The following is a 14540-nucleotide window of genomic DNA, read 5'->3' as shown; positions in this document are numbered from 1 at the left end:
GCCAAGGCTGTGATGGTGTAGGGCAGTACCCCTGCACAGGGCAGTGGGAACAGGGTACCTTGGTGTGATGGATGACCGTGGAAGGCAGTGGTTGTGTACTGAGGCTGGAGGTGTGCAGCAAGTAGAAGCTGGAGTGTGGAGAGGTGAATGTGGGGCTGGGCTCATCCTCAGCCAAGTAATGGTTGGCACTATGCCCAGGCTATGGCAGCAGTAGAGGGTGTTGTGCTGGGGTGGTGAATGCAACATTGTACCAGGAGTGGGGGTCACATGGTCCTTTGTCCTATTGAGCTGTTTGCAGGACTTGGTTCTATGGTCAGAGGAGCTCCTCTTAAATGACCATGCTGCACCAGGACAAGTGTGTCAAGTCCTAACAAAGGTCGTCACTGCCCCTAAATGCACCCCGTCTTCAGAAGTCCCCATTGTTATCTCTTTGCTTCCAATCGGGGATGGTTCCCAGCCGACTAGTACTGAGCATCAGAAAGCCCAGCGGAGCATAGGCAAGAGGGGAGGATGCCCCGTAGAGGGCCCGCCAGCAAAGCATCTTTGGGAAAATGCAGCCTAGACTGGAGGGTGAAGTGTAAAGGGGAACAGCCTGTGCACTGGGTCAGAAGTGGAGAGGATGGTGGGTTTTTTCTTCTCTGAGATGGGCTGCTAAGCATCAAACCCAGAGCCTTTTTCATGCTGGAAAATCCCACCACTGACTCACACACCCGGCCCAACATGGTGCTGTAAGTACCAAGAGTGTGTTTAGCAGAAGACAGAAGAGATGGGGGTAAAGCTGACTCATGGCAGTGGGATCCCACGGGAGAGGTTGCAGGAGGCAGAGCGGACTGAGATGGCATGAGCTGTGGGGGGAGGGGATGGGCCCCTCCCACTCAGAGGGCCCAGGAAGGATTGGTGGGAGGGGCCGGACCGGGAAGCCGGCACTGTGGTGTCTTTTAGACAGCCAGGCAGCACTTACCCTGCATCTGCCTTTCAGGATCTGAATTTCAGTGCAACTCTGAAACTTTCTTTAAAACTGGGACAAGCCAGGGGAAAGTGTGAACAGGTAGGGAGAATTTCTCTTGCTTTTGAGAGCTCAAACCAAAGCCTTGCAGTGAGCTAATTAAGCTTACAGCCCCAGTTATAAAAAATGCTTCAAGTCCTGTCAATCATTTCTTCTGATTTTTTTGAAAGATGTAAAATATCAGTATTTTTTCTGATCACTCAAGCAATGCATATTCATTATAAAAATTTAAATAATGCAGAAGTACATGAAGGTAAAAATGAGCCCCCTCCCCCAGAGGTGGCCCACACTATGTATCCACCTGTGGAGAGCTTACTTACCCAGCAGCCTGAGGTGTGAGGAAGAATCTAGGACTGAGCCAGCTTTCCTCAGCTTTCTCAGAAGTTGGCGCTCTCAGCTTGGTGGAAATAAGGACTGTCTGGCCGGAGCAGGTCACGTCTGTGCAGGGATGCCATGCGTGGCCCAGGGGCCCCCGGAGCAGGTCACGTGTGTGCAGGGATGCCATGAGTGGCCCAGGGGCCCTTGACATGACTTGTTGTAAAAGTCACACGCTGTGCCTAACAGGCGGTCACTGAAAAGGCGAGGGGGGACAGTTCTTGGTACATTGTCTTCTGCTGTTTTTTCCCCGTATTGGGTGCCAGAGATGCGTCTCTCTCTTAGTGTGAGTTTTTGTTGTTTTCTTTTTTTTTTTTTTTTTTGGTTTTTCGAGACAGGGTTTCTCTGTGTAGTTTTGGTGCCTGTCCTGGATCTCGCTCTGTAGACCAGGCTGGTCTCGAACTCACATTGATCTGCCTGCCTCTGCCTCCCGAGTGCTGGGATCAAAGGCTTGCGCCACCACTGCCTGGCTTTGTTTTCCAGCTTCTCTACTTGTTCCTTGAGCACTTTCCACAGAACCGTCATTTGTGTTTCTGTCCTTTACTTATGAGTGTCCCGACTGTTCTCGCTCTCCTTGATGCTTTGTAAGGGCTCTGGTGTTTTGGGGACACGAACACACTTTGCATACACTTGAATTACTCTCCGCACCTCTTGAACTGTAGTCGGCTGACCTCATTGTCAAATCCATCCTGTTTTCTTGCCCTTGCTGATGACCGTCCCCCTTCCCCCCCCACCCCACCCCGTTCCTCCCCCGCCCCCCCCCCGCCCCCCCCCCCCCCCCCCCCCCCCGCCCCAGATGAGGGCTTGGTCTCCTCTGTCTAAGGGTTCTGTCAGGTTGGATTGTTTCTGTGAGTCACGTGAACTGTAGACTTACCCCTAAAGTGAGATCTTTTTTTTTTTTTTTTTATAATGAAGTTTATTCCTACTAGGGCTTAAAGCCATCTGTTCACTTCCTTGCTTATGTACTAACAGGTTCCCCTGACGTCTGTCTGGACTCTGTCCCCTGCCGGACCTTTTCATTGCATTTGAGTTTGTGTCTGTGGAAATGTTTCCTGGGTAGTGACTCAGCCTCTTAAGAAAACCACCTGGCTATCATTTTCTACTTATGTTTCAAACAAACCTTGAAGCTTGTTTACTAAAGTCTCTAAACCTCCAGTGAGATTCTGAGCCCCTGTGGTGATTCCGTGGGCATTCAGGTTTGGTTTTATCCACACTTTCCACTGGAGCTCACCTGCCCTTCCATCTATTCCAGCCTCGTCTGTCTTTTGTTGTGTGTCTCATATTTTCTTACATTGTTCTGTTTCTCCTCAAATGCATCCCTGAGCCACTGTTTCGGATTCGATGTCACTAGGCCATGAGGGTTTTTCCGGTTGTGTGGGAAGCCTTACGCTCTGACTGGTGATGGACATTTCGCCAAGATTCACAGTGACGAGTTACTGTCATTGTTTCGAGATTTTCAGCTTACTTGCTGCCTGCCTGTTCTGGTCATCCCGATAGAATCCAGAATGGCAGCCAGGAGACGCCTCTTTTTCTTGTTTCTGACTTATGTGTTCAACCTCAGGGCCAGCTACAACTACAGGAAACCAAATGTGTGTTTCCTTAGCCAGAAAGAAGGTGCCCTGTGTCCTCTAGCTTCCTGGCGCTCCCACCTTCCGTGAGGCACCCCAGGCCTCTCTGTCTCTATCTTATGGCCCTCCAGCCTCTGGCTGCCCTGAGATTTGGCTTCCTCACTTCAGCAAGTTCTAGAGCTGCCTTTGCAAGTTCCCCTTCAGGCGACTTTGGTTTGTTCTAACACAGCCACTAATTGCCATGGTCAGTAATGGGCTTGTATTAATGAACAGCAATGGACTGCTCGGGCCTCTGGCCACACTGGAGTGTCAGTGACTGGGCACCTGTTCCTGAAGTACCTGCTAGGAGCCAGGGCTGCACAAGCAGTGGGTGCCCATGCAGAAGGAAGACAGATATTTCTCAGGCAAGTGAGCAGCTTGCTTCTATGTTGAGGTGGGGGATGGGGGTCCAGGACATTGAGGAATGGGGGAGGGTATTCCAGAGCCTGGTGTCCTGTAGGCAGTGGAGAGGTGGGTTTTAGAGGTATCAGGAGCCATCAGAGGCCCAGGGCATGGAGGAGAGCGAGCACCATGCCCGCTCGTCTGTTTTCAGCCATGTGTCCTCATTTCCGAGCCCTGTGGTCACTGCTGTGTCTTCATTGGCTCCATTTAGATGTAAGTGAACACGCTGAGGTCCCGTCAGGACCTGAGTTGATTTTCATTGTAGCTTCAAAGTCTCCAGAAATTTGACATGTTAAGGCTGTCAGTTTTTTCCTAAATAATATTTATTTTCTCCACAAAACAGCAACAACCCCACCACACAGAAGTCCTTGGAGATGCTGTGTGCACTCCCCGCTGGGTGTCTCACTTCCAGGGTCTGACATTGCTCTGCAGCAGCTGCAGCAGCTGGAGTGGCACCTGTTAATTAACTGTTGCTGACGATGTCATTGAAGTGACAATTGCTGTGGGATTACAGGCTGCTGTCTACAGGGGTGAAAATATACAACTTCAACAAAGCAGGCTTGTTTTTAAAGTTTGTTTTTTTAATTTACACATGGGGGGAGGTGCAGTTCACTTGGAGGCCAGAAGAGGGCCTGGAGCTAGAGTGACATGTGGTTGTGAGGCACCATGTGGGTGCTGAGAGCGGAATTTGGGTCTTCTAGAAGAGCCATGTGTGCTTTGAACTGCTGGGCCCAATTTATTTTAAAAGTTAGCCTGAAGCAGAGTGACCGAGGAGACCTGACAGCCCACGTGAAGCCCCTCCCCACACTTTCCTGATTAGACTTTGAACACTACGTATGTGTTCAGACTTTGGACTTATGGGATACCCATGTGTCCCTCTTTATGCAATTCCAGTTGTGTTGGTTACAGAAAAGCAGCTGCCCCGGGCCGGGGCACATGGCCCTCTCTTGGGATGTCAGCTGTGGCTGAGCTGTGGGAGTAGCAATGGGCACATTGTGGGAATCCTCGAGGCACTGGGTGATTCAGTTCCCTCGAGCTGGGATATCACAATGACTGACTTTAGGTGTGGGCGGACATTGATTTATAAACGACAATCAGAGTTTAGTGTACATTGTTATTGAGCTTGTGTGGAAATGATGTTTAGTGTAGCATGCTGCCAGGTTCCAAGATAACCATTCAGAAGGTGCTTCTTCCCTCTTCTAAGTACATAGTGCTGTTGTTTAGGTCTGGGTTGCCCCTCCCCACCCTCGTCTTGAAGGCTTTGCCCCAGCCGTGGCACTATAGAGAAGCTGTCGGACCTTTAGAAGGTGCAGCCACTTAGCTATGAATCCACCTGTGATTGGCTGGTATATTCACAGCCCTCAGGACTCAGTCACCTCTCAGGGCCCAGCTCTGAACACCGCTGCATGCAGGACAAGCCTGTGCACTTGAGTCTGGAAAGGCTCTCCGTACGCACCACCTCATATTTGTTTGCAGTTGTTGTAGCAACTGTGATGATAAATGGAGTGTCCAAAACAACACAGGTGATTGTTCTTGTGTGCTGCAGGGGGTCAGAAGTCCAAAGTGTTGGGCAGGCTTGATTCCTTCCAGAGACTTGGTTTTATGCCTTGAGAAAGAAAGCTGGAAAGCTTCTGACAGTCCCGTCCCTCTTAGCCATGATCCCTTCTTGCCAAATTCCAGCATTTTGCTTCTGAGGTCACAGTCCCCATGACTTCAATGTCTCAGGAGACCTTAGGACTCACTGAGTCCACCTGGGCCATCCAGGTTACTGCCTCAAGCTTTGTTCTTTCATTCAATCATGTTTGCAGAATCCTGTTGCCACATGAAGTCAGTTCACAGGTTTCAGAGATTAGGATGAGGGCATCTCTGGTCAGGACATGTGTGGAATGAAGATAGACCAAGATGGCTCCGAAGCTTTTAAACTCAGTGAATGTGGACTTGTATTTACGTGGCACCATGGCTGCTGTGGCTGGTACTTGCTATCCTCAGGGAAGGGAGGCTGAGCAGTAGAATGCTCTGTGACTTAGAAACCCACAGTTCACCAGGGTTTCCATCCATACCGGCCACAGGGTCCAAGACAGGCACCGCTGAGTTCACCTGCACATTCTGTTGAAGCAGATTTAGGCTGGGTGTGGTGGTACATGCCGGAATCCTAGCTCTTGGGAGGCAGAGGCAGGAGGATCACAGTCACAGTTTGAGGCCACCAGTGTCTATTTGGTGAATTCCAGGCTACTCAGGGTTATGTAACAAGATTTTTTTTCTCCAAAAAAAACAAAAACAAAAACCACATAGAAGGACAGGACAGAGGGAATCGAGGAGGGAGAGGAAAGAGGGAGGAAAAAAGAAGGAAGAAAAAGAGAAAAGAAGGAATGGGGAGAGAGGATGGACGGGAGGAGGGAGGGAAGAGGAAAGGGGTGGAGTTGCCTTAGCCTATGGACTGGCTTCAGTGGTAAAGCTTTGATTGCCTGTGGAAAGAATGACTTCCCCTCACTACTGACTGCCTCTTCCTACAGAGGCAGGTGTTAATGAACCCCAGGAGAGGTGACCACAGGTTTGCAAGATGCAAATGTGACGTCTCCCAGAAGGAAGCCTGTGTTTAGGCAGGGTCACATTAGACTTTAGAGCTGTTCTGACCTTAAAGGCGAAGTGTCATCCACAGGCTTAGATGTCCCCACAGTGCTCCAGAATCTGCTTTCCACTCCAGCAGATCACAACAAAGTCACGATATAATAAGGACGCTGTGACCGGAGCTGGGGCAGCTCATGCGCATTAATATTCCCAGAACACTGAATGCATGGAAATGGGCTGTGAGGGGAGCTCCTTGAGGATTTGCTCATAATTAATACAAAATCATTCTCAGAGTTTTTTGATGAGTTGGTTATAATGAATGCAGAATAATTCCAGGGTTCTTTGACTTAATGAAGTTTGGTTTCTTTTAGAGATGTTGGGTTAGAGCAGTAAACTGTTATGACTGGGGCTGGAGACATGGCTCAGTGGTTAAGAGCACTGGCTGCTCTTGCAGAGGACCTGGGAGGTGGCTCACAACCACTGCAGTTCCATGGGATATGATGCCCTCCTCTGGCCTCAGTGGGCACTGCAAGCACATAATGCGCATACACACATACAGGCAAAATACCCCACACATAAAAATTTAAAAATGAAAATAGAAAATAATAACCTAATGGCTGGGGAGTGCTAGAATGCTTTCCACGTGCCTTTACAGGGTGTGTGCGTGTGCGTGTGCGTGCGTGTGTGTGTGTGTGTGTGTGTGTGTGTGTGTGTGTGTGGAAGCTTCTTGGCAGTTGTGCCATTTGTACCTGGTTTTACCACAAAGCTACAACTCTGAAGCCTGTATGGTTTAGATATAATTTACCCAAATTTTTATCACTTTTAGTGATAAAATGTTACTTTTTCATTTGTTGGGAAAATTTGATGTGTTTGCTGGAAGCAACACTTCATACTATGTGGAAGACTGGAAGCTTCAAGGGCTGAACTTGACCAGGTCCCACCCGGCTGGTGGTCTGGGGCTCAGGCCAAGTGCACTGTCGGTCCAGTGGAACTGGTGCTAAAGGCATGTCGTAGCTCTTTACCTGATGCTCCCACGTGTGTAAGATTTTCGCCATGGAGAACACGTGGGTCTGCTTTGCATTGTTTTCCACGGCCCTGTTTGTCCTCTATGTTTGCAACATCATTTCCTCTTGTTGCTTCGGACTCAGTCCTGTAAACTAGAGGATAATGCTAAATATAGTAACAGTAACAACATAAATGTTCACAGCAGCACCATGTGTAATGTTCCCATCACTGCACCACGCTGAGGGTTGGTAATGTGAGGCTCAGAGATCACAGTGGTACAGACCCACCAGTTCATGAATGAGATGTTTCTCTAAATCGTAATTAATCACATTGTTTAAATATATGAGAAAAAAAATGCTTATGTTTTCTCCTGGAAATCACCCAATTGTCCATGTCCTCTTGAGACTCGGCTACTGGGTCTACCCCGGTCCCTGACTGGTTGGCATGGAGACTCTGACTTCTGGTGCTTCTGTGTAACATGTTTTGTTTTGGTCAAGCCTGCTGGTGTGGATGTGTGTTTCTGAGTATGGTTTGGGGCTCTCTGCCCCTTGGTGTGAGTTCATGTGTGCAGCTGCTCTGCTCTGTGCTGAGGACAGTGTGGCCTTGTACTCAGCCACTACCTCAGGCTCTTGCAGCCTTTCTACCCCAACCCCTTCCGCAATGACCCCTGAGCCTTAGGAGGAGGGTGAGGTACCGATGTCCCACTTCGGGCTGAGCAGTCCACAGGCTCTTATTCTCTGCACTTGGACCATTTGTGGGTGTCTGTGTGACCCGGCATCCACTGCAGGAGGAAGCTTCTCCAATGACATTGTGCACAGCGAGCTCAAGCCAGACCGACCGCATCTCCGCATGGAGAGGGGAGACAGGCACAAGGTCCCCGTTCTGTCCCATCGCCTGCCCTCCCCGCGCCCCCCAGCTAGGGGGCTGTTGGCAACTGATGGCCCTTAGGGGAGTGAGTTTTAAGAAGGTTGCTCCTGCTAAGTTGACCACATTCCAGGGGAAGGCCACGTGTCCAGGGATGTATGGGCAGCAGCACAGATTGGGCTTGATCAGTTAAAACAAAAGGACACAAAGTTGGGTGAGTAGGAAAGGGGAGTGGATCAGAGAGGAGCTGGGAGAAGGGGATGACCGAAACATGTTACATCAAATTCTCAAAGAACTTAAGAAAAGAAAGATCCCTTGGCCCATTCTAGACTCCTGAGCAGACGCTGGGGATTTGAGGCTTAGAAACCTTCATTTTAAGCGGCTTTCCCAAGTAAACAGTGTCAGTGCCCAGTCCATACCACACTGAGCCACAGCGCCTCTGCCGGGTCACATGGCGCGTTATTTTTATCATCTTACGACAGAACTTTTCCTTTTTTTCTACCATCAGGACTTGTTGGTCACGTCTGTAACATGTTCACAGAAACTGCCACACTGTGCTTGGACAGTGACAATAAGAACAGCACAGAGCCGGCGGCCATGCTGCTGACGTCGCTGCTTGATATCCTGCTGGGCATGCTGACGTACACCTCCAGCATCGTGCGGCAGGCTCTGCAGGTAAGTCCTCCTGGGCCTGCTTGTTCTGCCTCTGTGGTCTCCTCTGTGTGTCTTCCTCTAGCTTGGCTTTGCTTTCTCAAAGAATGTCTGTTATAGACGCGGCCTGCTCAGGCCATGTGAGGTGGGGACATGACCAAGGAAGGCAGAGAGGGTCATAGAATCTTAAGGGAAGGCAGGAGAGCCTTAGTGGGCATCACCTGGGAAGCCACTCCTGTGTGAAGACAGCTTTTGCCTTGAGTGCATCAGGGGTTGGCCAGTAGTGGACAGATCTCTTTGCCCACCCTCAGCAGGAAGCTGAGCATGCTGGGAACAGACTGGATGGTTATACATATGTTACATATGTGCCTGAATCTGTAGTAGTTATTCATTCTTATCACAAAATACCTGACTAAAAAGCAGTTTAAGGAGGGTTTTATTTGGCTCACAGTTAGAAGGGGTATAGTCTATCATGGTGGGAAGGCACAGGGCAGGCATGTGAGGTTACTGTCCCATTAAGTAGCAGTGAGATAGCAGGCAGACATTAACACCAGGGCCCATCCTGCTTTCTCCAGTGAAGGTTAACTATCACAGATGTCTGTCTGTCTCCACACATAGTCCACATAAATTCTCTCACTTGCTTTCCTTTATAACTGATAAATATTCGGAACTGTGAGATGAGTCTGAGGATCTGGAATGTGTTCCACAGCCATAGACAGCATAAGTCAACCACGAATGTGACCATGTTCTGCACTGTGCTCTGTGAAAGGGAGAGGTGTGGTTTTACTGATACTGCTGTGTGCTAGTGCCTCCCAGGCCCATGTCATTTGATGCTCACTGACCAACTGAGTCATGTGACACTTAGAGCAGGAGAATGGCACGCTGCAAGGTCAGGTCATTGGCCTGTTTAAAATCTTGGTGAAATGACTGAGCCGTGTATCAGATGGTCCCTCTCGGCTCGGAGAGAAGCAGATGCTGTGATTGAGGCTGAAATGCCACCTACGTGTCTCGCCCCTTTTCCTGCCCCACCCCCATGAGTCTCTCTTCAGACAACACCATTCTCACTGCTGCTCCCACAGTGGTGGTTTGTGAAGAGCTCTGAGTGCCTTGATGATCACCGTCTGTGGAGGTGATATCAGGGCCACGAAGGCTGTAAATTAAAGGATCAGAAGTTGACAGACTCTGGGACGGTATTGTGCTCTTTTGAATTCCAGGTGATTAGGTAGATAAGACACTCAGGATTTTAAAAACTAAAGCTCCTTGACACAAAACGTTTCCTGGTCTCTTCAGATTGTCCCTCTCACCCCAGCCTCACTGCTGTTGTGTGCTTTCCGTAGCCTTTGACCCCCTGCACTCTGACTGCGTCTTTCTCGGTCCTCCTCATACTGTGAGCCGGATTGCTTTCTGAGGTGGCGGCTGACTTTGATCTCCAGTACCTAGTGTCCGTCTGCAGGAAGTGTGTCCTCGAGGCTGAGTTAAAGGAAGGAGCTGGGGAAAGAAGCAAAGTCCTCATCAAAGACAAGTCCATCCATCCCGGCCTTGGATGCTTTGCACACCTGAGAGTTTGTTCTGGCACTTTAAAAACCCTCCACACTGGGGCTGTGCCCATCAAGCCCCTGTCTGCGTCTGGCAGGAGCTTCTTTACAGGGGGCAGTGGAAGGGTATCAGTGCAAGGTGTGAGTCTCAGTCAGGTATGTGAGCAGCTTTGTTTCCTGGGGAAGAGAGACTCAGCAAGAGTAGGGGTGAGTGGGTGAGGGAGTAGGGGTGAGTGGGTGAGGGAGAGCAGGGACAGCAGGAGTCAGAATCCTCACCAGTTCCTACCCCAATGGTCCCACGATTCAGAATCAGTCCTAGTTCATCTCCCCAGGTGAGGGGGATGAGGGGCAGGAAGGCACAGAGAACTCAGGGGTATGGTGAGAGCCATCTGTTCCAATCCCAGACATACCACCTTTACCTGGGCAGCTCTGAGCCTTGTGCCCAGCTGTCTGCACACTGGTTTCTCATCCATGAAGCAAATACTGTAACTTCTGTGAAGGATTGCTATAAAACCTAGAAGAGAGACTAGAGCATACTCCGTCGTTATGTGTAAGCATCGTCCATGTCCTGGGACATTAGCAGTAACCACTGCTTGTATCATGAGCATCAGGGAGAAGAAAAACACTTACCACCCTGTTGGCAGGAGGCTTCCTTTGCTGACAAAACCAACCCCTGGGAAGCTGATGTGCTAGGGTGCTATTCTGTTTTGCCCTTAGGATCCCAGCATAGAACCAGGCACTTGTAATCTCAGCCAGATCAGAGAGAATGAGGTATGATATAGATGTCCATTTGGACCAAGCACTCCACAGTCTCGCAGTCTCTGTAGCTGGCCAGCTGTGCATCTGCGTGTTCATCGCCATTACTCTAAGAAACAGTATCTTTGATGAAGGTCGAGAGATGCAGTCACCTGCAGGAGTCAAGAGTCACTGGGAGTCGTTTTATACTAATAACAGTAGTAGGTTCTTCATGCCCACCCCCGAGGCTCAGGGATACTGGGATCTAAGAACCAGAGGCAGTGGATGGATACAAGAAGACTGCCGTCCAGACACAAAGGGCAGATGCTCATATGAACTCTCGGTGACTGAGACAGCACACAAGGCCTATGCAACCAAGCCAGACAGAATCCCAGCATGGAAAGGGCTGGGGGACGTGAGCCCTTTCCTCCCTTGCTGAGGAGCTATTGGCAGGTGATAGCTGCTTGGAGAAAGTCTGTTTTCCTCAAGGGGTGGCCCCTGGTAAGTCAACCGATACTCAGGACAGGCCCCGCTCCCAAGAGTATTTGAACAGCATAAATTGGGTGGATTTAAAAAAAAAAAATAGGGAGCAAGAACATGAAGTTGGGTGGTTAGGGAGTTGTAGAAGTGGATCTGGGAGTAGTTGGGGGAAGGGTGAATATGATCAAAATACACTGTATAAAATTCTGAAAGAACTGATAAAAATGGTTTGTTTGTTTGTTTGTTTTAAAAGGAATGTTAGTTTTTAGGGAATATCCAGTTGTTAAGTTAGGGAAGCTTGTCAATATACGAATGCTGATACGTGTGGAAATTCGATGATCTGAAGGTCAGGGTACTCTCTGGTGGATAATGGGAGCTCCTGAATCCAGCCGGGGCTCTGTCTCTCAGTGCTGAGGTGGCATAGAAAGCTTGCCGCCGTGGGGTCCTATGGTGGGACAGTCGGGCCGTGTTGTCTCGTGACAGTATTGTCCACACACTGAGCTGTGCATGGTCTCTGACAAAGCCTGCAGGCCGCTGGGCTGTCCTGTGTCTGTGGTGCATTGTGGGACTCCCCACTTTGCCTCTCCATGGTCTTCCCTTGTGACTCTGCCCCACGAACCAATATGTGTGACGTTTTCGCCATCATTATGGTTAAATCTCGCCTTTCTTTTAAAAACAGCAATGGTCCATCGTTCCCTATGGTGTGACTCTCTGACTTAAGAGGAGATAATCTGGGCCTTGAACCCCCCTCCCCTGCCCCAGGGTGCCTCTGCAGCCTCCCCTGCCTCCTCTCTGCCTACCCAGCCCTAAACTGAGCACTTCCATCATGGTTTCCTCCCCTCCTCCCCTCCTCCCCTCCTCCCCTCCTCCCCTCCTCCCCTCCTCCCCTCCTCCCCTCCCCAGCGCTGTGATGACCCTAGGGTCTGAGCATCTGAAGCAAGGGCCCCACCACAGGGCTTTATCTTCAGCCCTAAAATGTGTCTGTTCACAATGGTTTTAGCATGAATGTCCCATCACTATTGGCAGAACCTTTTTGTGGTGCTGGGATTTAAACCCGGGGCCTCACACACTCAGTCAAGTGATGGGTCCTGGGTAGACCTCATCAGAACTGACGGAATCGTCATATCCCTCCATCTGCACAGATTGTCTGGCCTCTGCTCATCAGCAGACCTATGTGTAGTGCCTGATGCCATCACTAGATTCAAGTGGTGAGGCTGAAGTGACAGGATTGTAGTTAGTGCTAGGATGTTTTATACTGAGATCATGTCACATGGCCATTTACAGTTAAATATGGCCCATAAGTTGAGCCATGTTGAGAAAATATCATGTATGTATTTCTCCAAGAGTTCTCTGAGATCCGTGCTCATATATATCTAGCAGTTTGCTTGGTGTGACGGCCAGATGCCCTGGGGCCTAATGTTGAGCTTACCATATGTACCCCAAGACCATTCCCCCATTGCAAGCCATGCAGGCCTTCCCCTGCAGCAACCTATACCCCCCTGCAGCAACCCATGCCCCCCTGCAGCAACCCATGCCCCCCTGCAGCAACCCATGCCCCCCTGCAGCAACCCATGCCACTCCCCCCCCCCTGCAGCAACCTTTTCTGCTGCACAAACCAGGGACCCAGGAGTCACTCTTACACTCTTAACTTTCTTTTTTTTTTTTGTTGTCCACACCCAGCCTGCCATTGAGCAATGCAGAATTCTACCTCAGGTGTCTAACACATGTACTTGCTTCTCTGCAAACCTCAGTCAGGCTTCTGTCTTCTCTTGCCTTGACTACAACACCTGGGTAGGTCAAGGACACTGAGTGGCAAGAGACAGTATCTTTAGAAAAGAGTCAGTGGGGCCAGAGGCAGAGGTGGAGGACCTAGATGGCGAGGTTAGTGGTTGTGTCATGGAGGGACAGGAGCCCCAGAGTGCCCAGGAGGCCCGAGAGCTGGGAGTCATGGGGCTTGCCTAAAGAGTGAGATGCTGAGATGTGAAGTGAGGCAGGCCTGGACCTCTGCACCTTGTCTGGGCCTCTTTGGGGGCTGCCTTATCCATTCAAGGGCCTCTCACTGTACAGGGATTCCATCACAGACTGGGTGAGTCCTTTGTGAAGGGTGTCGCTAAGTTTTTAATGTGTTCATCTTACAAACTGCCAAGTTATGCAAAGTTGAGGTCTCTTTCTGAAATCCCTGTCCACTGTAGAGAGTCACATGACTGCTGCAGACAGGGTCTAGGCATTACTGATGATCCTCAAGGCACTGGAGGGTCTGAAGGACCACTGGGTGTCTTGTGGGCAAGTGTCCAAATATGGGCTTGTTCTGTGGCCTCATCCGCCAGCTTAGAAAGCTTAGAAATGGAGTGCTGGCCCCACAGCCCTGCTGCAGACACATCCTAATTTGTGAGCCTGTCTTATCCTTACCAGTAGACATCAGTGTCAGCTCCAGGATGATGTGTTAATGTTTAATGGGCAAAGGCTGTACTCCGCTCCAGCCTGTGCCTCGGAGGGCGAGGGATCAACAGCCACGATGCTGAGAGGTCCAGGTCTCCAGGAGAAAACTGCCTTTCTGAGAAAGGCAGGCAGGGAGGGGGCAGAGGAGAGCAAACCAACAGTTGCCGGTTCTTCCCCTCAGCCAGGAAAGGTGCAAGCTGTTAGGAGGGTGTTGGATCCTCAGCAAAGACCTTCTGCACCAGTAATAGCAATCAAGCAATCAGGCAGGTGAAATTCTATTTGCAGGCCTGAAGTGCGGGGGAATCTTGGCTTTCTGGGGAAGGACCTTGGAACCGAGGTTCATGATCTGGGGCAGAGAGACCTGCACTGCAAGATCAGGCTAAGGTCATGTTCTAAAAGCAGCCTGAGAAAAATGTGCACATCCTAAAGCTAAGGTGCCAGAAGAATCTGTTCTGAATGTGAAGCGATCCATCTCTGTGGTAAGATGCTTGCTGTTAGTTCTGTGGAGGCCCACAGGAGAAGATGGATCTCAGATCAGAAGGACTCATCTCTTATTCCAGTGTAGTTCAAGCCTATGTGTAATGGTTCGTGGTGTAAGCTTCCTGGGATCTGGACTCACCTGGAAAACAAGCCTCTTGGCATAGCTGGGAAGAATTAGCTGTGTTAACTGATGTGGGAATGCTGTGGGATGTTCTGTATGCTGTGAATATGTGTTGCTCTGATTGGTTGATAAATAAAAAGCTGATTGGCCAGTAGCCAGGCAGGAAGTATAGGCGGGGTAAACAGACAAGGAGAATTCTGGGAACAGGAAGGCTGAGTCAAAGCAGACACCAGCCTGCCATCCAGGGAACAGCATGTAATGGCACACAGGAA

At 50.0% G+C, this 14540-nt stretch overlaps 1 protein-coding gene across 4 annotated transcripts in view; it reads left to right on the top strand.

The window, feature by feature from the left end:
- Window positions 1-14540, top strand: part of Ulk4 (unc-51 like kinase 4) — a 312713-nt gene that overhangs the window by 189736 nt on the left and 108437 nt on the right. For all 4 annotated transcript variants that reach the window (XM_059268917.1, XM_059268919.1, XM_059268918.1 and 1 more), the window contains exon 33: window positions 8336-8502. In XM_059268917.1, coding sequence (XP_059124900.1) covers window positions 8336-8502 — 167 coding nt within the window. The remainder of the gene's footprint in view (window positions 1-8335; window positions 8503-14540) is intronic.

The sequence above is a fragment of the Peromyscus eremicus genome, chromosome 7 (assembly GCF_949786415.1).
Source record: "Peromyscus eremicus chromosome 7, PerEre_H2_v1, whole genome shotgun sequence".
Taxonomy (NCBI): domain Eukaryota; kingdom Metazoa; phylum Chordata; class Mammalia; order Rodentia; family Cricetidae; genus Peromyscus; species Peromyscus eremicus.
This window is presented reverse-complemented; position numbering and strand designations above follow the sequence as displayed.